At 46.1% G+C, this 26,282-nt stretch overlaps 1 protein-coding gene across 2 annotated transcripts in view; it reads right to left on the minus strand.

The window, feature by feature from the left end:
• LOC147698474 (mitochondrial ornithine transporter 1-like) overlaps nt 1–26,282 on the minus strand; it is a 192,302-nt gene that overhangs the window by 77,187 nt on the left and 88,833 nt on the right. For both annotated transcript variants that reach the window (XR_015299340.1, XM_086935054.1), the window contains exon 3: nt 17,815–18,073. Coding sequence is in view for 1 of the 2 variants with exons in the window: in XM_086935054.1 (XP_086791180.1) it covers nt 17,815–18,073 (259 nt within the window). In the remaining variant the exon portion in view is untranslated. The remainder of the gene's footprint in view (nt 1–17,814; nt 18,074–26,282) is intronic.

Raw genomic sequence — 26,282 nt, forward strand, 5'->3', positions numbered from 1 at the left:
ATTTCTCCCTGGGATACATAATAGACTTTGTATTTAATTATCACCACCATAGCCCTTTCTCACCTGGTTTCCCTGTCCCAAAAATATTCCTTCTCTTTTCTGTTTCCCTTCAGTTCAATGACGTTCTGCACGACGTTCTGATGATAATCTAGTTTTGATTATTATTGTGTAACCCACGTAAAACGCAATCTGCCTGCTATACAAAAAGTAAAATGAACAAGTAAATAAATAAATATTCATGTTTAGGATATCCCATAACTGCTATGTTGTAGTTTGCTGTGGCGGTGCTGAAATAGGTCAAACCTAAAGACCGACAGCCTGCTGCTTCTGCAACAAAGCGGTACAAAAGGGGTTGGTGATGGACGGAGCATCTGAATCAATCAAACACTCACACCCAGTCAACAGATCTGGGTTTAATCCATCACTGTTCTTTAGCCCACTCTGCCACCCCAGTTCAGACATGGCCATATGCAAATCAGTCTGACCCTGTGCCTCATGGGAACAGTCCAGCCCGAACTGCCAAGCCATGCCTTCCCTGGAACGGAAGTGATAGAATTCACTTTTTGATGCTCTAATTACCCTATGACGACGTGTGAGTTAGCATCATATGACTAACTAATGCATTTACGTAAACGCACTTATGCTGAATTCATATTCTTACCTATTACATATATTCAAATGTATGTGTGACCATATTAGTTTCTTAGCTTAGCCTGTGTGCCACCATTTTGTGTAACTCTCTGTGCCTGCGGGCTCTGCTCGCTCATGCCCCTCCCGCAGGAATACAGAAATATACTAAGACAGCAGTTTTCGTTTCTCGGCTCACTGTGACCGAAACTAACAACTCGTGTTATCTGTAATGTTCTCATGCCCAGAGACGCCGAAGCCTAGCTCCCTGGCCTTGAGCAGAGATAATAATGTATCCCTCGCAGGTGCAGATGCCTACTGTATGAGAGCATTGTCCACTGGGCTGAGGCTCGGTAATTTTCCACAAGGGGCGTACCCCATTTACCGTATTGCATTATAATGTATTGCTGTGGTGTAGAGAGTCAGTCCTCTCGTTCGCACTCCTAGGAGTGAGGTCGGACAGGGCCCTCTCATATGAGTGTTGTTTGGCCTAATAAAGACTTTTGTTTATACTTCTCCACTGTCCGGCTGACTTCCTATAAGGTAATTATAGGTGAGTGCTGTAAGTCACTCCAGTGGATTTGAGCCACGCTTATCAGATGGCGCCCGAATAGGGACCCCGCGATAAGGATCTTTCTCACCCGTAAGTGGGTAGCAGAAGACCGGGGACCCGCTGGTCGGCACGGTGGGCCCGGGATCCCATTTGATGCCGAGCTTGGTTCTCGCAGCGCTGCCCCACCCTGCTGATCGGGAGAGGTCCCGGTTCGGATCTTACGCCGGGGTCCAGAAGGCGGAACTTGAAGCTGACCGTGTTGGTCCTGGCAGCCGGAGGTGGAGAACGGTAGAGGTCGGTGCCGCCTACGGAAGGTGAGTGGTCCACCTGTGATTGTTGCAGGAACGGGAGTGTTCCGGGAGACTAGAGTGTCTCCGATGGTTTGAGGAGCCGGTGTGCTCCTGGGGCTAGTGTGCTCCGGGGAACTCAGAGTACGAGTTGGTGCTCTGACAGACTTGACGGGGTTGGGGACGTATTTCCAGGTAATTGTTTGTAGCGATCCGACCGAATGGTACTGTGGTGAAGGCGTGGCTCATTGTGGGTAGACTCCGGTGCGCCTACCCTGAACTCCTAGTGTGGTGATTCAGTGGAGGTGTGATCTGGGTTTCCCGCGATAGAGTGCGCAGCGATCCATAGTGCCGCACGGGTGGCGGATCCGTTCCCCGTCCTCAGAACAGTTAGCGTACTGTTCGGTCTGCGGTAGAGTCCAGGTTCCCCAGGACTTGGTCGACGGGCCTTGTCCCATTTGGTGACACGTGTTTGGAGATATTGTATATGTGTACGTGGTTCTCTGGTGTCCGTCTATATGTTTGTGCGTGAATGAACTTGAGTTGTGATTCGAAATACAGTAAAGATGCCCTGTTTTAGCAAGTTGCGATGTTTTGGATGCTGTTGTCGACCCTCAGATACTAGACTGGCCGAGAGCCAACCTGCACCCCTGAAGGGACACCGAGTTTTGATATGTATGTTAAACATGGACTGGTCCCGATTTTGTTTGGTACTTTGTGGCATCGATACACTGCTGATAATGTGGATTTACAATGGCCTTTGACGGGTTCTTTTGATGAAGCTAAATTGGATTATTTGCAAGATAAACTGTTTGCTAGGCGTAGCCGCCAGAGTATGTTCGACTCTTTGCGAGTATGGCAGAAAGAGGCCAGGAAACGTAAGATGCGAGAGGAGAAAGAGGAGTATAAAAAGTCCACCCAGACTATGGCGCAGAAAGCGAGGGAACAGGTGGGGAATGAGAATGCACTACGCATGGAGCGCGCAGATAGACTTTGTAGGTTGAAAGAAAATAAAAGTTATGTGGTACGAGAAGATGACCCTGATGAGATGGAGGACATTTTGAATGCCCGACCCCCTCCCCCTTATGCCCCACAGCCCTTGTACCCCTCCCTGCCACTTTCGGCCCCTAGTAGCGCAGGTCCTTCAGCGAGTGCCCCCCAACAATCCCTACCCTCGACACCCCTCGTTTCTCTACTCCAGACCACTTCACCTGCCTCCTCACCATTTTCTTTAGCACTCCCTACTGTTTCAGCTAGTACCACCCCCAGCCAGGAAATGCTAACACCGAGTCGCGGCGCAGGTAGCGGATTGTTTTCACAGGTACGGAAGCTGCTTACACGTTCTACAGTTGGTTTAGATGAAAAAAGTATGGTGGCTAATCAGGCATGCCAATGGGCCAGGAATAATATTTATTCGTTCGAAGACATTTGGTCCACCATGAAAGATTTTGAGCCCTTGATGCAGCAGCACGCTTTGTGGCACATGGCTGGTGTATTGATACCGCTATGGGAGCAGGGATATGGAGGTGTGGCTCCGGCGGTTTTACGGGATATACAGGCTGGGGCGTACAGAACGAACACGGGGGTGAAGGAAGTGATGAGTAGTCTGCGCGCGCTATTGCAATACAGGAATGAATTGCCCTCTGTCGGTACACCCCACTTCCCAGGTCTCCACCCAATGCGAGAGGTGCACCCTATTTTTCATCCTGAGGTCCCTGAATTGTTAGACCCAGTCACGAAGGCTGTTACAAGGAACAGAATAGATGCGCATTTTCAGGAGCAATGGGTGTATACGCCATGGAAGAGAAGTGAGGTGTTGTCATTGAAGGCTCAGCTGCCGGATTCCAGAAAGAATCCGACCGCCTATTACAAAGAGCTTACGGAAGCGGCGTCTTCTACGGTGATGACGTTGGCCGATGTTGAATTATTTTTCGGGCTTTTGGTCCCAGTTGATGTGTGGCGGCAGGTGAAGGGTACGGATCATAGGGAGGAACTGGGAGGTACATGGCAGGAGTTGCAGGACTGGGACAAGGAGCGTAAGCCAGGGGAGAAGCCGAGGGCTGAAATATTAGCTTTACCGGGTCGCATAATAAAGTATATGCACTCCCTTATTCCCCCGAAAAAGGTGGATTGGGACAAGTTGACGGCTTGCAAGCAGAAAAAGGATGAGGCGGTCTCAGATTTCTTTACGAGGTTTGAGGAAACGTTCATGGATTTTAGTGGACAGGATGTGTCACAGGATGGAGGGTTGCGACTTTTTGTTAACAGGTTTGTCACAAATTTATTGCCTGAAATATCAGCTAGATTGCAAGCGTCGGAGAGCACGTGGACGACGTCCTCTCCTTCGGGAATACTAAGTATGGCGCAATATTACAAGCATAGGGAAAATGAGAACAAGGACAAGCAGGAGAAGAAGGCTAAAGATTTGAAGACGAGGGTTTTGTTGCAGCAGGTGGCAAGAGGCAGAGGAAGAGGTGCGGCGCTGAGTCGCGGAGGTGGTTTTGGGAGAGGTGAGAGTAGGGAAAGGCTGGGACCGAACCAGTGCGCCAAGTGTAAGCAGGAAGGGCATTGGTGGCGAGACTGCCCGCTGCTCCAGTCAGGTACTGGACCAGGCAGAGGACGAGGATGAGGTAGTGGTGATTTTGGGAGACAGGCTGGGCGATCAGAAGGAGGCGGGAGACCGGGAGGCAATTATTTTGACAACGGGACAGATAGACAACAGTCACAGAGGAGCGGGGGCCAGTATTACAACGATGATTATTCGGTGGACGATTTGACAGGGTTCTCCCACAACTAGGACAGCGTAGGACAGAGCATGGGACCAGTACTTATGGAAGTTGATCAGAGGGGACCTTATGTCGAAGCCGACTTACTAGGGTCTCAGCAGAAATTTCTAGTGGATACGGGTGCAATGAAAAGTTCAGTGGCTCGTTCTCGGGTCCCAGGGGCGGCTCTGTCTGGCAAGAATAACATATCCGTGGGTTTCGCAGGAACTCCGGTGATTAGCCCCATTTCTAAACCTCTCACGTTAACGATTGGTCCCTTTACTGTTGATTCACCGTTTTTATTGACATCAAATTGTGGAGAAAATTTGCTGGGTTTAGATTTATTGAAGAGATTGCATGCCACCATTTATTGTTCTCCGGATGGCGTGTACCTTACTCTAGGCCCCAATGTTGCCCGCCCACTACAGTGCTTTTCAAAAGACGACCCGCTGCCACCTGAGTTTCGAGACATACCCGACAGCTTGTGGGCTGTCAGTGATAATGATGTAGGGAGAATGGATATTGCCCCGGTGTCAATAAGAGTGAAGGTGGGAGCCAAATTGCCCAGAATTCCACAATACAGAATACCTAGAGAGGGTGAGAAGGCCTTGTTACAAATAATTCAAGATTTAATACAGTCTGGAGTAGTGGAAGAGACTGATTCGAATATATGTAACAGTCCTATTTTGCCTGTACTTAAAAGACGGTCACCTGATGCAACTGATAATACTCCTGATGTCTATAGATTTGTGATTGATTTGCGGCAGGTAAATAGAGTAGTGGAGCCACAGTATCCGGTGGTCTCGGACATCACTACGATATTGACCATGATTCCACCTTCGGCCAAATATTTCTCTGTCCTAGATTTGAAAAACGCTTTCTTCAGTATTCCAGTACATGAAGAAAGCAGGTATCTCTTCGGATTCTCATTGGCTGGCCGAAGCTTCCGCTTCAAGAGAATTCCTCAGGGGTACACTGAGAGCCCTAGTATATACAGTCAGGCTCTAAAGGCACAATTGGATGATCTGGAACTTCCACCTGGCAACGTAATGTTGCAGTACGTGGATGATATCCTAATAGCATCGGATGATGAGCAGGGTTGTCGGGATGCTACTGTAAAATTGTTACACCATTTGGCAAAAAGGGGGCATAAAGTATCCCTTCCGAAATTTCAATACTGTCGAACGGAGGTCACCTACCTCGGTCACCTCCTTTCGAAAGTGGGGAGGAGATTGACGCCGGAGCGCATAAAAGCGATCACTAACATGCGAATACCTAATACGCAGCGAGAGGTGCGCGCGTTCCTAGGCATAACATCGTATTGTCGTCAGTGGATACCTAACTATGCGCTACTAACAAAACCCCTATTGTATCTGACTACCAAAGAAGTGCGCGAACCCCTACCCTGGACCCCCGCATGTCAGGAAGCGTTTGAGTCACTAAAAACGTCTTTGTGTTCTGCGCCGGTTCTTGGAACACCTGATTACCAGAAGCCTTTTGTTCTTTATGTGCACGAGGCGGAAGGTTGCGCGTTGTCTGTCTTAACTCAGTGTTTTGGAGGGAAGCAGAGACCGTGTGCATACTTCTCTGCAATGCTCGATAATGTGGCAAGAGCGCTGCCGAGCTGTCTGAGAGCCACGGCGGCTGCTGCGGTCTCTATAAGACAATCGGCAGGGCTCGTGCTGGGATCAGATCTCACAGTAATGGTACCGCATGCTGTGGATATTTTACTGAACAGGACACAGACGCAGCATTTAACAAGCGCTCGTCTGACGGGTTATGAGATGACTCTTTTTGCGCCCCATGTAACAATTAAAAGGTGCGCCACATTGAACCCCGCTACCTTGTTACCTATCCCCACAGATACTGACACGAATGATGATGACATACATGACTGTTTGTATAGGACTGAGGAGGAGACAAAGGGGAGGGTGGATCTGACAGACAGGCCCATGGAAGAACCAGACGGGGAACTGTATGTCGATGGATCCTGTTTTAAATTACCAGACGGGACATCAACAGCAGCATACGCAATAACAACATTACAGACGGTGGTGGAGACTTCTAGAATACCTTACAATTCTGCTCAGGCTGCCGAGATTATTGCCTTACTGAGAGCATGTGAGTTGAGTGAGGGGTTGGATGTGAACATTTACACCGATAGCCAATACGCCTTTGGCGTGGTTCATAATTATGGGCGACTTTGGGCAGAACGGGGATTCTTGACCTCCCATGGACAACGCATCCAACATGGTCCACTGATATTACGACTGCTAACGGCACTGACATTACCCAAAAGATTGGCTGTGATAAAATGTAGCGCACACAAGACAATAGTGGACGATGTCAGGCGGGGCAACGCTTTTGCTGATGAGACAGCAAAAGAGACTGCTAGAGAAAAATTACCACGAATGTTTGTGGCAGGGCCAGCACGATGGGTTCCAGATATTCATATGTTCGCAGACACGGTACAGAGTGTCAAGAACATACAGGGCAAAGCGACGGATGAGGAATTGAGGGCATGGAAGGATGGGCAGGGACGACTGGATGCGGATGAATGCTGGACAGATGTGACAGATAAGAGACGATGGATGTTACTGAATGCGTATGTCCTTCCAGTAGTGACGATGGCCCACGGACCTGCCCATGTGAGTGCCAAGGGCATTTGCAAATTGTTAGACCCGGTGTGGAGCAATAAGAATATCTCTAAGATGGCCACCAATTTGGTTCGTCAGTGTATGGTGTGTTTGAGACACAATCCTGGAAAGGGTACCCCTGTCCCAACTGGAAATTTTGCACCCCCCTCTTTCCCTTTTGAGGTGATTCAGATGGATTACATCGAAATGGAAAGAGTCAACAACTTGAAGTATGTCCTTGTAGTCGTATGCGCCTTTAGTAGGTGGGTGGAGGCGTTCCCAACGAAAGACTGCACGGCTATGTCTACTGCAAAAATGTTGATAAAGGAGTATTTCTCCCGTTTCGGATTACCTAGAGTGATCTGGAGTGATAATGGCACGTCCTTTAATGCTGAATTAGTGAAAAATATATGCAAAGGTCTACACATCACCCAGAAGTTCCACTCAGCCTTGCATCCTCAGGCGGCAGGACTGGTGGAGCGGTTTAATGGCACGCTCAAGTTAAAAATGGCCAAAATATGTGAAAGTACAGGTCTCCGTTGGCCAGACGCACTTCCTTTAGCTTTGCTTTCCACAAGAGTCACTGTAAATGCAAAAATGGGCGTCTCCCCGCACGAGGTGGTATTTGGCCGCCCGGCCAATATCTGGGGAGTGCCCCGACCTAAATGTTTTTCTGAAGTTCCTTACCCTCTGTTGACAGATTATCTGTATGCTTTGACTAAAGATCTTCGTTCTATTCATCAGCAGGTAGCAGACACTCTGAAGCCGTTGCCGGAGGGGCCTGGACACACCATTCACCCAGGGGATTGGGTCGTGGTGCGACGATACCAGCGGAAGTCCTGTTTGGAGCCGAGATGGTCAGAGCCTCGTCAGGTGCTCCTCACCACGCGCACAGCACTGCGGATTGACGGCAGAAAGGCGTGGACCCATGCCTCTCATGTGAAGAGGGTCCCGCTCCCGTTGCCCTATGATCAATGGGTACAAGATGGCATCGCTGACCAGGAGTTCGAACATATCCCGAGGTATGTTCCTTTCTCGGATGCTTCACTGATTGGAGAAGAGCGAAGCGGAATTGAGAATACTGTGAGCTCTACCACTCCTTTTGTTGCTAGCAAAGAGATATCGGAAAGTTCAGCATCTGCCACTGATACACCTGCTTTGTTTTCTGACCCCGAAGTGCCAGGGAGCACTCGCTATAATTTGCGGCCCCGAAGAAAATAAGTACAGTGCTGGAATATGATGGACTAAATACTGGAAGAAGGGCTTAGTGGACATTCTGAAAAAGAAGATTTAGTGGTAGGGATGGACTTGTAAGAGCCCTGGTGTTTAGCCGAAGATTGTGTTCTTTGAGACTATAGAGTGGTGCGGGGCCCGAATTAAGTGCTTCCCTTATTTCGAAGTGTTGACCAGCGACGTGGGAGTAGGTATGAACGGTAAAAGCCTGCCTGTGAGGCTTTGAAGGACACAGGGAGAAGATCCCTTTTTAAGGGCTGAAGAACCCCTCTGGCCGGTTGAGGATTGTCTGGGACTATTTTTCTAGTAACAGTGTGATTTTTTATCTTTTTTGATTTTTTGATACTTTTGAACGATTATTAGAAATGTATCCCTTTGGGCGGCCCATCCCTGATGAGGAGCAGCCTTTTGCAGCTCCCCCGAGACGTGAGCCTGATTCCCCCTGGTTGGCCCTTTCCCGAAAGGGAAAAATAGTAGTGGTCATAATAGTTTTAATTGCCTTTCTGGTGACTCTTGGAATACTGTTCTTCCTAGATAAACATTATCCCGTTCATACATTTGCACCCACACCTACTGCTGTTCCGGAACATAAAATGTTAACTGTAGATTATGGTGAGAGGATGATACGCTAAAATTATAAAGACAATGTTTTTATTAAGACTTTGCATCATGCACATGCCACTACCAACATGACAGATTGCTGGGTTTGTGGGCTCTTGCCTTCTGCTGCTTATAAGAAAGATAGATTTCTTGCTCTTCCTTTGACTCCGGTAAATAGTTGTGTGGGATGGTACACCCTTATAGGTCTTGTTAAATATTTCCAACAGCCAGATTCCTTGACTCCACGTCTGCAGAATAGGGGGTGGACAATGACCATGCGAGTGCGGCCTTTGCCTTCAGCTTCCCTTGGACGAATATACACTGACGGACGTTTTGACCAGACTTTTATAGAGACATGTGAGAAAAAGTTGGGTCGATTCTTGACACCTAATGATACTGATCGACTTAGGGATAGTTTCATGAAATTGAACGCCACTTTGTCTTATAGGCACCCCCCTAAGAGTAACGATAGCTCCAAGTCTTTGATACCCCTGGCTGTGGTGGGTCCTCCTCCATTTTTCTGTATAGAGGGAAGGGGTCCCATCAAGGTTGGAAATAGCTCTTGTAATGTGACTGCTTCAATACGCCTGCCCGTTAGCCCCTCTTTGATTGCCCCACCCAGTGTCTATTTTGTTTGCGGTGAAAATGGATACTTATGGTTGCCCGAGGGTTGGGGTGGGGTGTGCTACCTGGCTTATATGATTCCTCCCGTGTATGTGGCTCCCTCTGATTACCACAGAACTCATCGACGATTCCCCAGTCTTCAAGAGCAGCCGCAAGAGCAGCGTAAAAGGAGGGAACTTCAGGTAGAGGACGTTGATCAGACAGATACCTCGTATCAGCAATGGACTGATTTTTCTAAGGGTCTGCTTCCTTTCTGGGGTCCTATATTCAACAGTAGAGCTATTAGACGACTTTCTAGGGTAATGGAAAAGGTGGTTCTGGTTGAGGCTGACATTACGACTAACATCTCTGTTGAGGTTCAGGCTATGAGATTATTTACGATCCAGAATAGGATGGTCCTTGACGTCATACTAGCTGATAGGGGCGGGGCCTGTCGCGTCATCGGGACCTCTTGCTGTGTTTATATCCCTGACTCCGCCCCGACTGTTAACTTGGCAGTGCAAAAATTGCATAGATTAGCGACTGAACTGCACCAAGATAATGGAACATGGTCTCTCCAAGGGTGGCTCTGGGGTGCCTTTTCTTCCTGGGGCTGGAAAATACTGATGGGTTTGGTTGGAGTGGTGAGTGTAATTCTGTCATGCTGCCTTTGCATATATTGCCTCCCTCCATGTTGTTCAATGTGTGCTGCAAATATACGTCCGAAAAAGAAGTTGCATGGTCAATATGCCACTTCTATGATTACTGAAATTCCTGCTGATGCAAGTTGGTTAATGTTTATTGCAGAAGATGTTCTAGACTGAAGTAATACAGGCCTGCCCCTAGAATGGATGTCGGCACTACCTTTGGCAAATAAATGAGGCTATAGTTAGCCAATGATGCTAAAAGGAGGGTCTGATAGAATTCACTTTTTGATGCTCTAATTACCCTATGACGACGTGTGAGTTAGCATCATATGACTAATTAATGCATTTACGTAAACGCACTTATGCTGAATTCATATTCTTACCTATTACATATATTCAAATGTATGTGTGACCATATTAGTTTCTTAGCTTAGCCTGTGTGCCACCATTTTGTGTAACTCTCTGTGCCTGCGGGCTCTGCTCGCTCATGCCCCTCCCGCAGGAATACAGAAATATACTAAGACAGCAGTTTTCGTTTCTCGGCTCACTGTGACCGAAACTAACAACTCGTGTTATCTGTAATGTTCTCATGCCCAGAGACGCCGAAGCCTAGCTCCCTGGCCTTGAGCAGAGATAATAATGTATCCCTCGCAGGTGCAGATGCCTACTGTATGAGAGCATTGTCCACTGGGCTGAGGCTCGGTAATTTTCCACAAGGGGCGTACCCCATTTACCGTATTGCATTATAATGTATTGCTGTGGTGTAGAGAGTCAGTCCTCTCGTTCGCACTCCTAGGAGTGAGGTCGGACAGGGCCCTCTCATATGAGTGTTGTTTGGCCTAATAAAGACTTTTGTTTATACTTCTCCACTGTCCGGCTGACTTCCTATAAGGTAATTATAGGTGAGTGCTGTAAGTCACTCCAGTGGATTTGAGCCACGCTTATCAGAAGCAAGCTTCCTAAAACCGGTTTCTAGCATTACAGCCGTCTTCAGCCAGGCTTGCTTGAATCCAGTGGCAAAGTGAGCAAGGGACTCACGTCTGAGCATACACTGCCAATTTATGGCGAACAAAGCGGTGATGGATTAAACCCAGATCTGTTGACTGGGTGTGAGTGTTTGATTGGTTCAGATGCTCCGTCCATCACCACCCCCTTTTGCACCGTTTCTGCAACAAAAGCACCCAGGTCAGGGGCGTAAACCATACTTTCATGGTATTGGTCAACCTTGTGGCACCATCCTCTGGTGAGGTCCATAAGATTCATCTGCAGTATGTCATAAATAGCTCAACCTTCAGAAGACGCTTCGGGGCGGGTCAGAGATTAGGATAGGTTGACCAATACCGTGAAAGGGGGAACATCCTTTACGACGCAACTATTACCCCGCACTACCACTACAACGCAGGGATTACAACTGGAGGGCGCTGTTGGATAGGGAATAGTTTAATGTTCTATCCAACACCTTCCCTACTATCCACAGGGACTGGAGTTGGAATAGAAAATTAAACCATTCCACTATCCAACGCAAGTCGTTGTAACGACTTGCGTTGTAATCCCTGCGTTGTAATGGCATGTGGGGTAAAAGCATGCGTTGTACTGAAATACAACCCCGTGAAAGTATGGTCTTTTGGTTTTTTGCTTTTTTAAATTTGGTTGTATTAGCAGAAAGACATACTTCTTTGGTCCTGAGGAATGCCATGACATGAACCTTTTGGTCAATTACGGCAGAAACATGTTGACCAGACCATAGAATAACGGAACACCCATATCCCTATCTCACTGAGCTTGTTTTTAATCCTATCCATTGAGTAGGTACCAGAATAAAAATTGTTTTACCCACCACGAGATAGTTTTAATTCACATCTCATTTTTGCAATTGTCCCCTCTCTCCCCAGGTTGTCACACGCACGTGTGACAACCCCCCATCTCCTACGGGAGAGTAGTAGCCCACACTGGGTACCTTGCAGTCCCAGTGTGTAGAGGGGACCCAATGATGACGCGCGTCACCTTAGGGTGAGTGAGGGTTCTCGTCTTAAAACAATAGTACTCCCCAGTCCCGCCTTTTCTCCTTTTTTTGAACACCCACGTACATAGTGTGAGTTTCATACAGTAATATATCCCATTCTAAATCACTGTTTGAAAGGGACGCTCAAAACACACCCCTTCCATAAACTGATTCGGTATATAGTTGCAAATTCAAATTGTGATTTGGGTTTCATTTATACACAAAGGCCATTTTGCGGTCGCAAATGGTCTGATTTTACTAATCAGACCCTTTACACCCTCAAAAGCATGTTGCCCTTTCTAAACACTGTAAAAAGGAGCGTTAATGTCAGCCAAGTTGATGACAGTCAATATAGTGGAGATGAAAGGTTAGGTTGGTCCTGTCAGAATTCAAGAGTATAAGCCGCAGGTCAGAACAGTTGATCACTTCATCAGCAAGGCATTGTATATTTTTCACTTTCCCACCCCTGCCTGGCAGCTACCATGGACCATTATCTTTTATAATGTGACATAACAATGAAGCAGTGTATCACTCCAGGCAGAAATAAACGTCTAAATTCAACACAAGTGGCACTTCTAAGAGCCAAGTGCAATTAGGTAACAAATCAGAGCTCAAAGCTGAAGTTCCCAATAAATATATGGCCACTCTGACCTGGTAGTGGTAGTGCTTAATTTGTAAAATAAATAAGTGCTGGGGCCCTCCTTGAGAAGCCACTGCAGCCTACACCACCCACAGCCCCTGGTAGCTCTACCGATGACAGTACCAAACCAGCTACTAATCATTGCACTCCTACAAGTGTGACAATTCAGACTATTCCAGGCCCCCAAAGCTTTAAGGATGGCTTAGGTGGCAGATATCAGTCATTTTGAATGCGTATTGAAATAGTAAACAACTGTTGTTGCGCTCTCTCTAAATCAGGCAAACAGCACCACCATGTGGCAGACTGTCATTAGCGCAGGTGCTGCCATTTAAGTGCCGGTGCCGAGCACCTGAAACCACTGGCTCAAATTAAGCACTGTAAATGGGCTTCTATTTCGTTACAGTAAATTTTCTGCATCAGTCCTCTTGTGTATATAAAAAGGGATCAGTAAGTATACTTAAGAGCCAACTATCAAATGCAACTAAAATCTACTCATCACCCACAAAACACAAACTCAGACTCTGGGCCATAAATCCGCATCACTACAATGGACACAGCAAACGTAAGCCTTGCTGGGTGGCCTGGCGGTGCGTCTGAGCACCACACTTTTAGACAATGGTAAACAGAAGCACATTACTAGCAGCATCTTCCCACATCAATGCAAAAGGAATTAACAGGCTGTACTACTCACTGTGGCTGTTACCACTTACATTCATACAAAAAAGAGATGGTCTGCTTCAGATGCCTGTTTCACTTTACTTGGCAAGAGACACAGAAATCCATAGAGACATGCGCTACAAGCCTCAAAACTATTTTAACAAGATGAAGGGGAAATTACTAACATTTTGCTTGAGCGGTCAAATGGCTCAAAAGGGTGAAGAGCTGTGCTGAGCTGAGCTGGAGAGCGGGTGCAAGTCTTAGAAAATCTAGGCCTACGAGTCAATCCAGACTCTGGCGGAGGGCAGAGCAGTAGAGTAAATGCTAATCACATTACTATGGATTTCAGATCTCACTTTCAAGAGTTTACCAAAACAACCCAGGTGGTGTGGGATACAGGGCTCATGTTGACGCTCTCCCTCATAATGGATTGTCAAATTTGTAGGTCTTACAGCAAAGTTCCTGGGAGAAGTAAAGACATGTGAAAGTACAGGTCTTACTGTGGAATTTCCCTTTGCTGAGGCTGGTATCCACTATTACCGTCCCTCACACAACTATGTATCAGAGCTAAAGGCAAAGGTGTCGAATGAAGGGAAAAGGCAATGATTAGCTCCTAGCTTTCAGCAGCAGAAGGACAATAAGGGTACTAGCACTTGCCTCCTTCCCACCCAATGGCATCCCATACAGGAATACAATTGTGGGGAGATTTACAGAGATTTTGCGCCTTTGCCGCAAAATCAGTTATCTTCCTAATTTACTTTCCTGCGCTAAACTTGTTTAGTGCTGGAAATAACTGTAAAGTAATGCGAAGCAGCGCATAGCGCTGCTTTGCATTATTTTGCTCCATAGGGGGAGTACCAAGGTGGTGCATGGGTGTTCCCATGCAACCACACAACGTTTCTCACGCTAAACCCAATTCACTAAATAAAGTAGATTGGGTTTAGCGTGAGAAAAAAGAAAGGAAGTGCACAGAAGGAGACATTCTTTCATTTCTCCTTCCTTTTCCAACTTTGCATGCGTGATGCACTGTGCAGCACGAATAAAAAGTGGGAAAATGGTTAAAGTGAGTCTGTGCATAGTATTTTTGTACTGGAAGAGTTCCTTCCACTACAAAAATAGACACACAGAGACACCTTTGCACCATGGTGCAAAGGTGTCTCCGGAGCGCACAGCAGCTGATTTCAGCGCCGGTGCCAGTGAGAGGGGAGGATAGTGCCTTATTTTAGTAAATAGGGCACCACCCTCCTCGCTCCTTTTTTACGTAGCGCAACGCAGCATTAGGGCTGCTGCAGTGCGCTACCTGGATGGCGATGATTGCACTTGATAATTTCTGTATTATAATGAGAAGACTCCATACTTGAGACTTTTTTTATTTGGTTTTCTAGAGGGAGAGTGTTATTAGTCTACACTTCCCAAATATTTTATTAAACGTTGCTCCTTGGGCAGCATTTAACCCCTTCCATGCTGATGACGAACCCCAGCCGTCATGCACTATGGTGCTCGTGTGCTGATGACGGGATGGGGTTCGTCAAGGCCCACCCCTGTTCGTGCTGTTTACAGCACACCAGGGGAATCGCAGCCGCATGGAAAGGGTTAAAGGGTGGGAATGGGAATTTTGTATAACAATTTAGTATATGCTGTACTTCTGTAATGACAGAGGTATTGGTACTGATTGGCTCGATTATGACCGTTGCCCACCACCATCTCAGTATGTGCTGCTGTCACTCGAACACGTATGATGTTCTTCTTGTTTCCGACTTTTACCTCACCTTTTGGCAGGGCTTGCTTGCTTACTTCGACATAATCTTATGCCTTCTTATATACTACTTTTGCTCTTTTTCAGGCCTAAAGGCCTATGCTCGAGCGATGCCATGTTCTTATCTGACACCATCTTGCTGAGCCTCTTTAGGTAAAAAGCAATGTTTTAGTTTCCATGTGTTGTTCGCTAGCAGTGAACCGGCAAGTACCGGTTCTTATCGGTAGAATGTGCTCTCTTCGCGCTGGAGCCATAACAAACGCTTGGCCAGCTGCTATTATGTGCTTGGTACGAGGTGGTACAGGAATTTCATGAGAACGGTAGGCGGTATCTTCTAGAAGCTTTGAGAGAGGGCTACATTATATATTAGCCAAAGCGGGCCCAAGTGAGGGTGAGATGTGTGTCTGGCGGTTTGGGCGGTCTGGTGAAACATCACGGTGCAGACGTGCAGGAGTGTTTTGTGGAACAGAGAGTCCTGACCCAACCAGAGAGGGACAGAGAGTCGGACCCTTCTTCAGATTATAGATGCCTATTAATATGGTGAGATCTTCCATGTATGTCTGATTTTACCTAACTATACCTTTATTTTCAGGTTCTATGTATAGGTATGTGCTGATGATTGCCTGTGATATTTAGTTATTTCTTCTTCCTTGTCATTTTGTTATCATGTAATAAAGAGACCCCAGAGCATATAATTTGTTTGTATTCTTTGTGAAAGAAGGTCGGGCCCCTTTTTTTTCACCAAGTACTTACAGAGGGATGGGCTATTTCCCCTCTAATGGGTAATTGTAGATACGGAATGGAAATCGGGTCCTAAGCAGGAATATCCAAATTGCTGGTAGACCAACCCAACATAGTGTAAGAGGTATGTACTTATTTTCACCGGAAGGTGTTGCTTGTGCAGATGCGCATTGATCGTCGGGAGACGTTGCTGATTCTGATTCATACTTAGGTGCGTTGCTCGTGCAGATGCGCGTTGATTCGTCGGAAGACATTGCTGATTCGTACTTAGGTGTGTTGGAGACGTTGCTGATTCGTCGGGAGACGTTGCTATACGTACCTTCGGAGCTATGATCTGTAGTATCTTTAGTTATTAGTATTATTTCTTTCTCAGACAGGTATTCTAAAAGTGTGGTGTTTCTAGGCCTTCTGGGAAGCGACTGTGATGAGTAATGACTCTGTAACTAGCTGATACACCCGAATAAGAGAAAAATAGCAGTCATTACAACTTCTGCTACAAACAGCAAGACTGCTGATCTACTACTAAGGCAAACAGAGAAAATTCAGCTCTGCAAACCTCAACAATTCTACTGGAGCTACTGGCAACAGTCAGAGGTAAATCTATCAGAAAGGTTGCAGTGAATGCTTCATATAAAGAGTAGGAAATATGCCATGATATTGGTGGACCGATAGATTATCCTCTGCTGGGGAAAGAATATGGAAGCAATAGTAAAAGGTAATATGAAATCCAATTGAATGTCCAGGGGATGAGAAATATGAGCACTACTAACAATGTACATCTACATTCAAGTTACGTATCCATTGCCAGCGCATACGGCTAACAGTTACACCAGCAGCATTTATCATTGCAGGGATATCCGCTGTAAATTCACCGGCAACAACAGTCATGTAGACCACACATCCACCTGCAGGTGGAGCTCTGCCATGCTGGGGTGATAGTGAACTCCACCACAGTGCTGGTGAACTCTGAAAACCCACTGCCATAAAAACAGAATGTTCCACCTGGTAATCCTCCATGTGTTGATAATGACCAGCCCTCACACCAATAGTAAGCCTTGTCAAGATGAATGCCTTCTGTCCAATGCCACATTTCCACTTTCTTCAGGAGATTTATTGCCTGTCACTGTGAAGACTTTTGCCCTGCCTACACCATTGATCTAATATTGGCCACATGCAGGACTTTCTTTACCAAAAGATCCAGGGCCTCATTTATGAGGCCGCGCGTCACTTTTACGCCGCCGGTGCGTCATTTTTTGTGACGCACCAGCAGCCCAAAAATGTGCCTTGTTGCATCATATTTACAAAGTGACGCATGTAGGTAAATGCGTCACTTTGTAAACCCCTGCGCTACATTATACCTGCGCTAGGTATAATGTATGCAGGGGGGAATTCTGACGCAAGGAAGGGTCATGGAAGTGACGCAGTGAAATCTATAAGATTTCACTGCACCACTTCTAGGACGCAAATGCATCAATTTCTTACGCCTGCCTCACAGCAGGCGTAAGATTGACGCAGGCTCTTTCACATGGGGCATGCCCCATGTGAAAGGACACATTGCTGGAGTTGCGTCACTTTTGTGTCACACTCCAGCAATGCGTCACTTTTGCGCCATACAGATACGTCAGAAATACTGACGTATCTGTAACTCCTTGCGCAATGATGCGTCATACTGTAAATATGACTCATCATTGGTGTCGCAAGGAGGGCGCAATGAAAAATGACGCATCGCTGTTTTCACGCAGCGATGCGTCACTTTTTATAAATGAGGCCCATAACTTCCTACATGAAGCAAACAATTTATAGACACGGAGACTAAATGGGGTGTCAGAGAACCCCATAGATGCCCACAAAGCATGTTTTATATTTAGGTATGTCATGAGATTGGGTGCTTTTCCAATCTCTGGTGCAAAGTTTCACAAAGTTGCATTGCACCGCACTATGCTGGCCCTACGTGGATACCGTCCTCTTCCTTAAGGATGTGTTAAAGTAATAGGGCAAATTACAAGCATTTTGAAGTATATTTGTGGGTTTGTGCACAGACACACACAGATGCACACATACACTTACCTTAACATTGCATTTTTGTTTAATCCAAGAGCCGTTCTTACAACCTTCTGGCAAAATCCGTAACTCATGAACAGCACAGAGTTTTCAGCAATGTTAGCCAGAAGTGCTGGGGCTGTTCCTTTGTAAAAGCCTCTAAACCCCAACTGAGTGTATGTCTTGACAAAGCATTCTGTAAGTCCTTTGTACATGGTGGGGAAAGTCTGCATCTTCACCTTGGCTGTGTCAAAAGGTTGCCCGACCAATACGCATGCAGTTCCACCTGTGGAGGGAAAACACACTTGTAAATCATGCAGAACAATCTGAGCAGAATAAGTAACAAGGATCTTAAACACTGATTTTTAGACAAAGACTTAAGCAGGGTGCCTTGGGTTACAGGTGCTAGACATTTAGGGCCCGAGTTACAGTTTTGGTGAATACCTACCCACTCACAATCATGATGGATACCCCATCAACCTTCACCACTGAGGTTCCGTGACAATTGTAAGTGGTGTTTCCGACTCGCACGAATATGGTCGAGTCTGGTATCTACGAACCGCAAATGACGAGTTTAGTAAGTGTGCGCAGTTTCGCTGTGCTAACTTAAACCGTTCGTTTGTTATGTGGGTTTTTCATCTGTACCCACGGGTTCCATCTTAGATACGGCATCCATTTTGTCTCTTGCCCTCAAGTAGTCAGCGAACGGACGCTGTCCGCTTCGCGACCCTGGGACTCCCAAGATATTTGCGGAAGACACATGTTCTTTGTAAGTGTCTTTATGACGAGGGGGTTGCTGCTGTAAGGCAGGTGGCGCCGCTCGAGGCTCATCTTGCCGCACGGGCTTATTGTCTCAAGCCGTGCATCTCATTAGGCACGTCCCTTTGATGCCTGTATCTCGTGTTTCTCGATACCTCCCCTTTTACACCCTTTCCGATCTCCCCACTGTCTCCGTCTTCCTCTGCACCTGTCTTCGTTCCTATTCTCGATCTGTTTTACTGCTGATTGGAATTTGCTAATGGTGGGAAGATGGGTTTTTACAGTTGGGAACCGCCAAATGTTTCCGCACTTATGTTCCGGACCTTGTGTGTTTCAAAGTGACCAAAGCGACCCCTCTGGAGCTAAATGTGGGAACCGGGTTGTAAACTTTTGTGTATCATGTTATCCTATGGGTAAAAACTGTATAAAAGGAGCGATCCACAGAACCAATTTGAAGCAGTCTCCCCGAACTACACTCGATGTACTTCCTGTGACTTCTGTGTTCCCTGCAGCAAATAAACCTTGAATCTTTGACGCCGAAGGAAGTGTCCCGTGTCTCTGTGACTTGTACGCCGGAGCAGGTTACCCACGAAGGTTTCAGGTGTTGTGCCCTGGCACCGCTGGGTCCAAAAGAACCCAGTCCTTCACCACACGTGGCATTTGTAATAAGGCACACAGGATTTCCGTCATATTTGTGACCATCTGCCAAACTCTAAATCCGGCTCATAGTTTCTTTCGGGTTTTATAGAAAATTTCCCTGTGAGATAGCTGTTTCTTCTTTGCACTCAATGAGCACGGTGGTGCCTTAGCTGTGACAAGGTGCATCTATTTATTACATTTTAACCAACTTGCTTTGAATGAACACAAACCATAGTGTCAATACATGAGGTTTAACGATACTTGAAACTAGTGATCCATGTTGCTTTAAAACATGTAGCAAATCAAGAACAATTACTCCAAACAATGTCAAATGTCAAAGTTGCTATTTGTGGGATTTCAGAACTTTGCAGAGTAACACATTCTTCAGTAGTACATGTTACATTGATGGCAGAATGGTCATTTCTGCTTGTACTCTCTGCTGACCAGAAGTTGCACTAGAACAATGACGCGACCAAGTGAACGCAACAGGTTGCCTTTTGTAATCCCATTCCTAAAGCTAGACTTCTCAGCTTTGAGGTGTAAATGCACTGTGTGCTGCCTAGCGCCAACACTGGCACACTTGCAACGTGGTGCAAGGGTGTCTGCATTACAAGCAGGATTGTTTTTGTGCAGGAAGAGACACTTTCCCACACAAACAAAATCCTAAGCGGCATTTTCCTCTCTCTATGTGTGCTGCAAAAAGCAGCACATGCTGAAAAAGGAAATACCGCAGCGAAAACAGAAATAGGGATGTATCTCCTTAATGGGGAAAGCAAAAAGTGTTGATGCATTTTCAGGTCTACAAGTTTTTGTAAATCTGGGAATGCGCCAAAGTCCATGGGTGGATGCATGGGAACACCCATGCTCCACCCATGCTACGCCTACCCAACGCAAGGTAACACTAGGCAGTGCTATGCTCTGCTACTTTGTATTTACTAAACCACGGAGAGTCATGCAAAGTACCTTTGCATGGCTTAGTAAGTAACAAAAATGATTTTGCATCGGGCTCCACCAGAAAAGTCACCCAAACCTGACCCAAAATCTTAGTAGATCTGCCCCTTGATTCTTGGCAATGCATTGCCCTTTAATACTAAACCACCAACACCCACCTGTGTTTCAGGGTATTGTGTTATGCAGATATCAAATGCCGGAAAGACTCTGTCGATGTTACTATTACTACACAGAACACCATTTCAAATCAGATCAAGAAAATTATTTACAAAATAGGCAAATTCTGAATACAGACTTAAGTTTGTCAAAAAAGGGGCATAGATATCCAGGACGTTGAAGAACTCACCAGACCAAAAAGCCAAGAACCTGACACACTGATGAGAACTCTGCTGGCCATGATACCGGTTGTGGTCCATTCTATTTGTGGGTCATACAGCGTTTGCTCAAATGTACTAGGATCCTAATTCTCACTTCTGACTTCACATGGAACTTGAAGAAACACACTAATGGCAACTCCACCCACATAATCTATATGAATACCTCTCCATGAGACCTAAGATACATTGGAATGGCCTGCAGGAAGTTGAGGACACGCATCTGCAAGCAACAAAGTAATGTTAGATGCAAAAAGAGCACCACAAGAATGACTAACCACTACATAGACGCCTTACACACGGATAAAGACCTATTCTGAGTGATCATAGAAAAACTTAGATATTTGGGTCACTTAAAGTGGTGTCCAAGATTCTGTTGGAAAGAAAACAGAGAAGGGTATAGAGACTCAAGCCCCACATTGTCAGACCCAATCACAATATTCTGTGGTCGCCTTAATAAAAGTTGAATCACACAATAATTCAAACCATATGATATTTATTTTAAATGACGTATGGATAGGTGTCTCCACCCCCACATAAAACTATATCTAGTAGACAAAGATGTGACAGAGCTACAATACGAATGCCACAGAACATTGTGTTAAGTGAAATAGCAGCATACATTTTACTGTGACGTGTCATTTCATCACAAAACTTGAAGGCAACCCAACTATTAATACACTTTGAGAAAACCTGGAGTATAGCGATTTTGACACCACGTTTTACCTCCCTTGCTATAAACTTTGAGCAGTCTGGAGATCAGACATATTTTTTTACACCTGTTTACACTTTAACTAGTTTTCCATACTTTCCTTAGTTGGAGTTCGGTACCACGTTTTAGGAATCTAATAATACCAGGGCTCAGTAGTCCAAGTGCAATGTTTAAGAGTATTTTTACTGCTTCAGGCTCGGGCTCCCTTTTTTGTTCTCTTGAAGAATCACTGATCAGGCTACAAGAGGCTTATAGAAACCACACACTTAGGTGCTTCATAGAAAATAACCCAAATCATGGACACAACAAGGAGGCCCACCACACAAACAATGCTTGGATAGAACGCTACTACAAATGCGTCACACATGGTATGCATGATGTCACATGTTACGCACACTGCAATGTCCTCATGCCAGTCAGCATTGAACGCTCGAAATTCACAATACTCAAAAGCACAGATGCTTCCCTCATTTCACCATCAGACAGGGACAGCATCTGTAGGTCCTGGAGCAGACCTTGATTCTTGATTAAATAAGTGTGTGTGCGTGTGTGGGGGGGGGGGGGGCGGGAGGGAGCCCAATTCCTACTTCAACCCAGGGGGCATATTTTTTCCCTTTATGATCTAAAACCACTGTTACAGCACTAGAGGGGCGATCGTTCTTTTTAATAATTACCCTAGCATCTTTCTCGTTTGTACATACAGAGGGTTACAACAGAATCGGTCCAACCACGCACTCTATGGGGCAAAAATAAATCTGTCAGGGATGTTTGAAAATGTATATGGCCTAGATTCACAGCGGAGCGTATAATTATGAACTATCCACTCTTTCTCTCTCACTTTTTGTTATCCTTTGTGTTTTGTATATCACAGGTGTTTCCAGTGCCTACCCCAAGAGTGTTGTCACCTGAGTGTGTCCCGCTAGCATGACGTGCTTTTCATCTAAATATGGTGTAATTAACAATGTACTATTAATTGCGTATCTACAGACAATGAACTTGGCTCCCCAAAGAAGGAACTTATGTATGTGTGCATGAGTTTGGCCTTTGTTATTCATTGCAAGTTGTGAATTATAGCTGGATTCAGACAAAATTGATAGGGATCCCCCTGTGGCTTACACACATCGGAAGACCTTCAATGCAAATGAAGGCTGACGTTGGAGCGGGAACAAGCGCCTAACACCCCAGGGTACAGTGAGTCTCATTGTAACCATCCCAGGGTAACTCCTGAGTAGAGAACCTAATGGGGTAAACCCAAGATCATTTATTCCGACAACTGGTTCCTAAGAGGGAAAGTATGTAGCCTAATGGCTAGGGTAGTCGATCTCTAAACTGGGAAGCCGGGTTCAAGTCTCGGCAATGACTCTCAACATCTGTGATTCTGGGCAAATCACTTAATATCCCTGTACCTACGTGTCCTTGGGTAACGAACTGGTGCTCATGTAAAGCGCTCTGATACCTTCGGGTCAAGATCGCGCTATATAAAACTATGAAACAATACATATATTTTAGGAGCTCACTCAGGTAGGCAGAACCCATCCAGATATACAACCACTCTGGATGAGGGACATGATGATGCCATGAACATCCATGGATGACAATCCATAAAAAAAACCAAAGGATATCTTTGTGCAGAGCTTTGTGAAAGAATAGTATTATTGCTCCACCGTCTTCTTGAATTAGGAAACCTTATTCTATTTGTAAATAAATCAGTGCTGAGCCCGGCTCAGGTGAAGGCTTCAAACCGACCTATTGAGGGAAGCAGTCTAGCCATGCCTTTCTAGGATCTCTTCAATCTGCTCTCTAGGCACCTGGTCAGTCCCAAATGCAAGCTGCTTCCAAAGTCCAAGGAGAGACATCATCAGACAGCAATGGTTTTGACTGGATGAGCAAGATATCAGCTGTGTGAAGATTTTCTTATCTAGATTGACCTGTGGTCTTGGGTAGAAGAAGGTGTGGAATAGTGATTACACTGTGGACAGAGACTGTAAGACGAATGTTAAGGATCCTTATTTAAATATTTACTCTTCAGTTATAATGCGGTCTCCTTTAAACTCTTTTGATTCCCTCTCTGTGTAAGTATGTCAAAAGCCTGTTGCATAGAGTTTAAGATATTTGATTCATATAATCATAGTCTTTATTTCGCCAAAGGCAATAAAAGTGCATAGTTAAAAAACATAAAAATATTACAAAACTATCTGAGTTCAATAAAAACAAAACAAGCCATAAAAATATACATATATAAATAAAAACAGTAAACACATTGGTACAATATGTTTCTACAATTGTGATAGTTTTCACTCTATTGAGAATGTACATGGTATATGCCATTAAGAAATACAAACTCTTTTTCCTCTCATTTCCTTTTCTCAAGATCTCTTGAAATGAATACATAATTATAGACAGATATACACAAAGGGGATTCAGGCCAACACGTTTCAGCCATTTCTCTGAAGTATCAGTCGTATTCTGGTTCAACCACCATTAGCCTGCATAGAACAGGGTCTAGGTGAGCCCCATTCAGTCATTGGCTTTACTGTCAGTGGCATTCATATCACAGGATATTCATTGGATGTTTTCCGAATGTGTTTGTACTCTCTCCTAGTATTATTCCTTCTTACTCCTACTGTTACATCTACTTACTTCATCCGCCTATCCCTATCCTTAGCTAAGCACATGTCCTTCCACCCACACCAAAACGTTCATCACTCAGCCTACAACCTGGCATTCATCCACTTACCCACACTATATGTCGAGCTATGCATTCACCTAAGGCCATCTATCCACACTCCCATCATCATATAAACGCACAGCCATCCAACCATCTATTCATTCTTGAATCCACCCACATATCCATGAATCAACCTCTGCTTCGATCACAAAAGCATCTGTGTTTGCAAATGCCAGTGTGCATGTTGTCTTATGATGTGTGTGCTGTGTGTGTGTGTGTGTGTATTTGTGCGCATGCACACCCACCTGTGTATTGTCTGCATGCATATGGGTGCTTGTTTGTGTGTTGTCTCTTAGTAAATCCAAACAAGTTAAACAACAATTTACAGGGATCACAATCCAACAAAGAGCTTGTACAACTAAGTCAGGCCTTCCCACTGGCCTTCCTAATGCGTTTTGATCCCTGGAGCCTTCAATTGGACTCTGTTCTGCCTTTAATTTCAGTAGTAATCACTTTCATTTTTTTTTAATATAAATTATTTTTATTTGCATTTTTAACACTTACAAAACATAACAAGCATGTCACATAAGGCCTTCCACCATGTTACATAGCCAAACAATACTCGTGGATACAAGGCCTTGCCAACAACGTCTGTAATCACTTTCAATTTTAAAAAACAGATCTAAAGTCTTGTTATTCTGATAATAAAATACTTACTGCCAGATTCATGAAGCTACCATTTTGCGATTAGCAAATAGCGAAAAATTGCATATCGCTATTTGAGAATCGCAAAATGGCATTCATGATAGAAAGCGCGGAAAAATTTCGATTCGCATTCGATCGCAATTGGCGATTGCGATGTAGCCGCAATCGCCAAATAATCGCAGTTTCAGCTATTTCCCATGCCGAAATAGCGATATCGCAAATAGCGATATCGCAATTAGCGATCTCGCTAACAGCGAGATCGCAAAAACGGGAAGGCGCATTTCGAGCCCACTGATGACATCACAACCAGGAAGTAGGCTCACCACACCCACAAACCGAACACAGAGCCAGGGAGTGGCAGCATTGAAGTTTGGAGCTCCTAAAGCAAGACCCTGCAGCACCCCAGCCTGAAGAAAAGTGCAGTAAGATGCCCCAGGAAGCAGCAGCAGGGAGCAGTGGGCAGGAGAGGAAAAGAAAATTGAAATTTTCAGAGGCTGAATTGGAGTATGTCATTGAGGGGGTGTGCAATGACTATGGGAAGCTGTTTGGCAAAGACTCTCGGAGGGTGCCAGAGCCCGAGAAGCGCAGGATTTGGCAGCGCATCCGCGCCCAGGTCAATTCCGTCGGTGTCACCCAGCGCTCCATCGACGACATAAAGAAGCGCTGGTATGACCTGCGAGGACGTTCGAAGGAGCGGATTGCTTTGCGGCTTGGGGACCAACTGGGCACCGGTGGAGGGGAAGCACAAGCCACACCTAACACCCCCTTGGAGGACATGATTGAGGAGACCATAGCGCCAGCAGCCTGCGTGGGGGTCGTTCAGCTGGACTCCTCACGACCCGGCCAACAACAAAGTCAAGGTAAGTGCCATGCGACTGCGACCCAGTCCCCTAACAATGCCCATACGTCCTGAACTAGCACCATGACATCTCCAAATATGCTGACCAAGCACACCAAAAAAGCCCCATTGCATTGTGGTACTTGTAGTGTAATCATGAGCCCGCAGTCTGCCCAACAGTGCCAGAGCACTCATTGCTAAGTCTAAACAAAACCCAGTCAGGGAAAGCAAGGCTGCGTGCATGTGTGAAATTTTCCTGTGCAATACACATAACATTAATCATCCACCCTTTCACATTACAGGTGCAGGGGATCAGGGCAGCACCGATAGTGATGCGCTGCACATTGCAGAGAGCCCGGAGGACACAGAGGGTGAGGGACAGTCCTCCCAACAACCTGGAACATCACATCAAGCAGCATTGCAGCCAGCACCACTCACAGCACCAACACCCCGTGCCGACAGGGCCACCCCTGCTTCCACTGCAGTGCAGCCAGCACCAGCGACAGCACCAACACCCTGTGCCGACAGGGCCACCCCTGCTTCCACTGCAGTGCAGCCAGCACCAGCGACAGCACCAACACCCCGTGCCGACAGGGCCACCCCTGCTTCCACTGCAGTGCAGCCAGCACCAGCGACAGCACCAACACCCCGTGCCGACAGGGCCACCCCTGCTTCCACTGCAGTGCAGCCAGCACCAACGACAGCACCAACACCCCGTGCCGCCACAGCAGTGGTACAGCCTCCACCACCAGCGCATGGGAGGCAGACGAGGCACACACCAGCTGGCAGGGCACAGACCATCGCACAGAGGCGCCAGCAGCGCCAGGGCCCAGCAGGCAGCGGCAGGGC

This window comes from Lissotriton vulgaris, chromosome 8, assembly GCF_964263255.1.
Source record: "Lissotriton vulgaris chromosome 8, aLisVul1.2, whole genome shotgun sequence".
In the NCBI taxonomy this organism is placed as follows: domain Eukaryota; kingdom Metazoa; phylum Chordata; class Amphibia; order Caudata; family Salamandridae; genus Lissotriton; species Lissotriton vulgaris.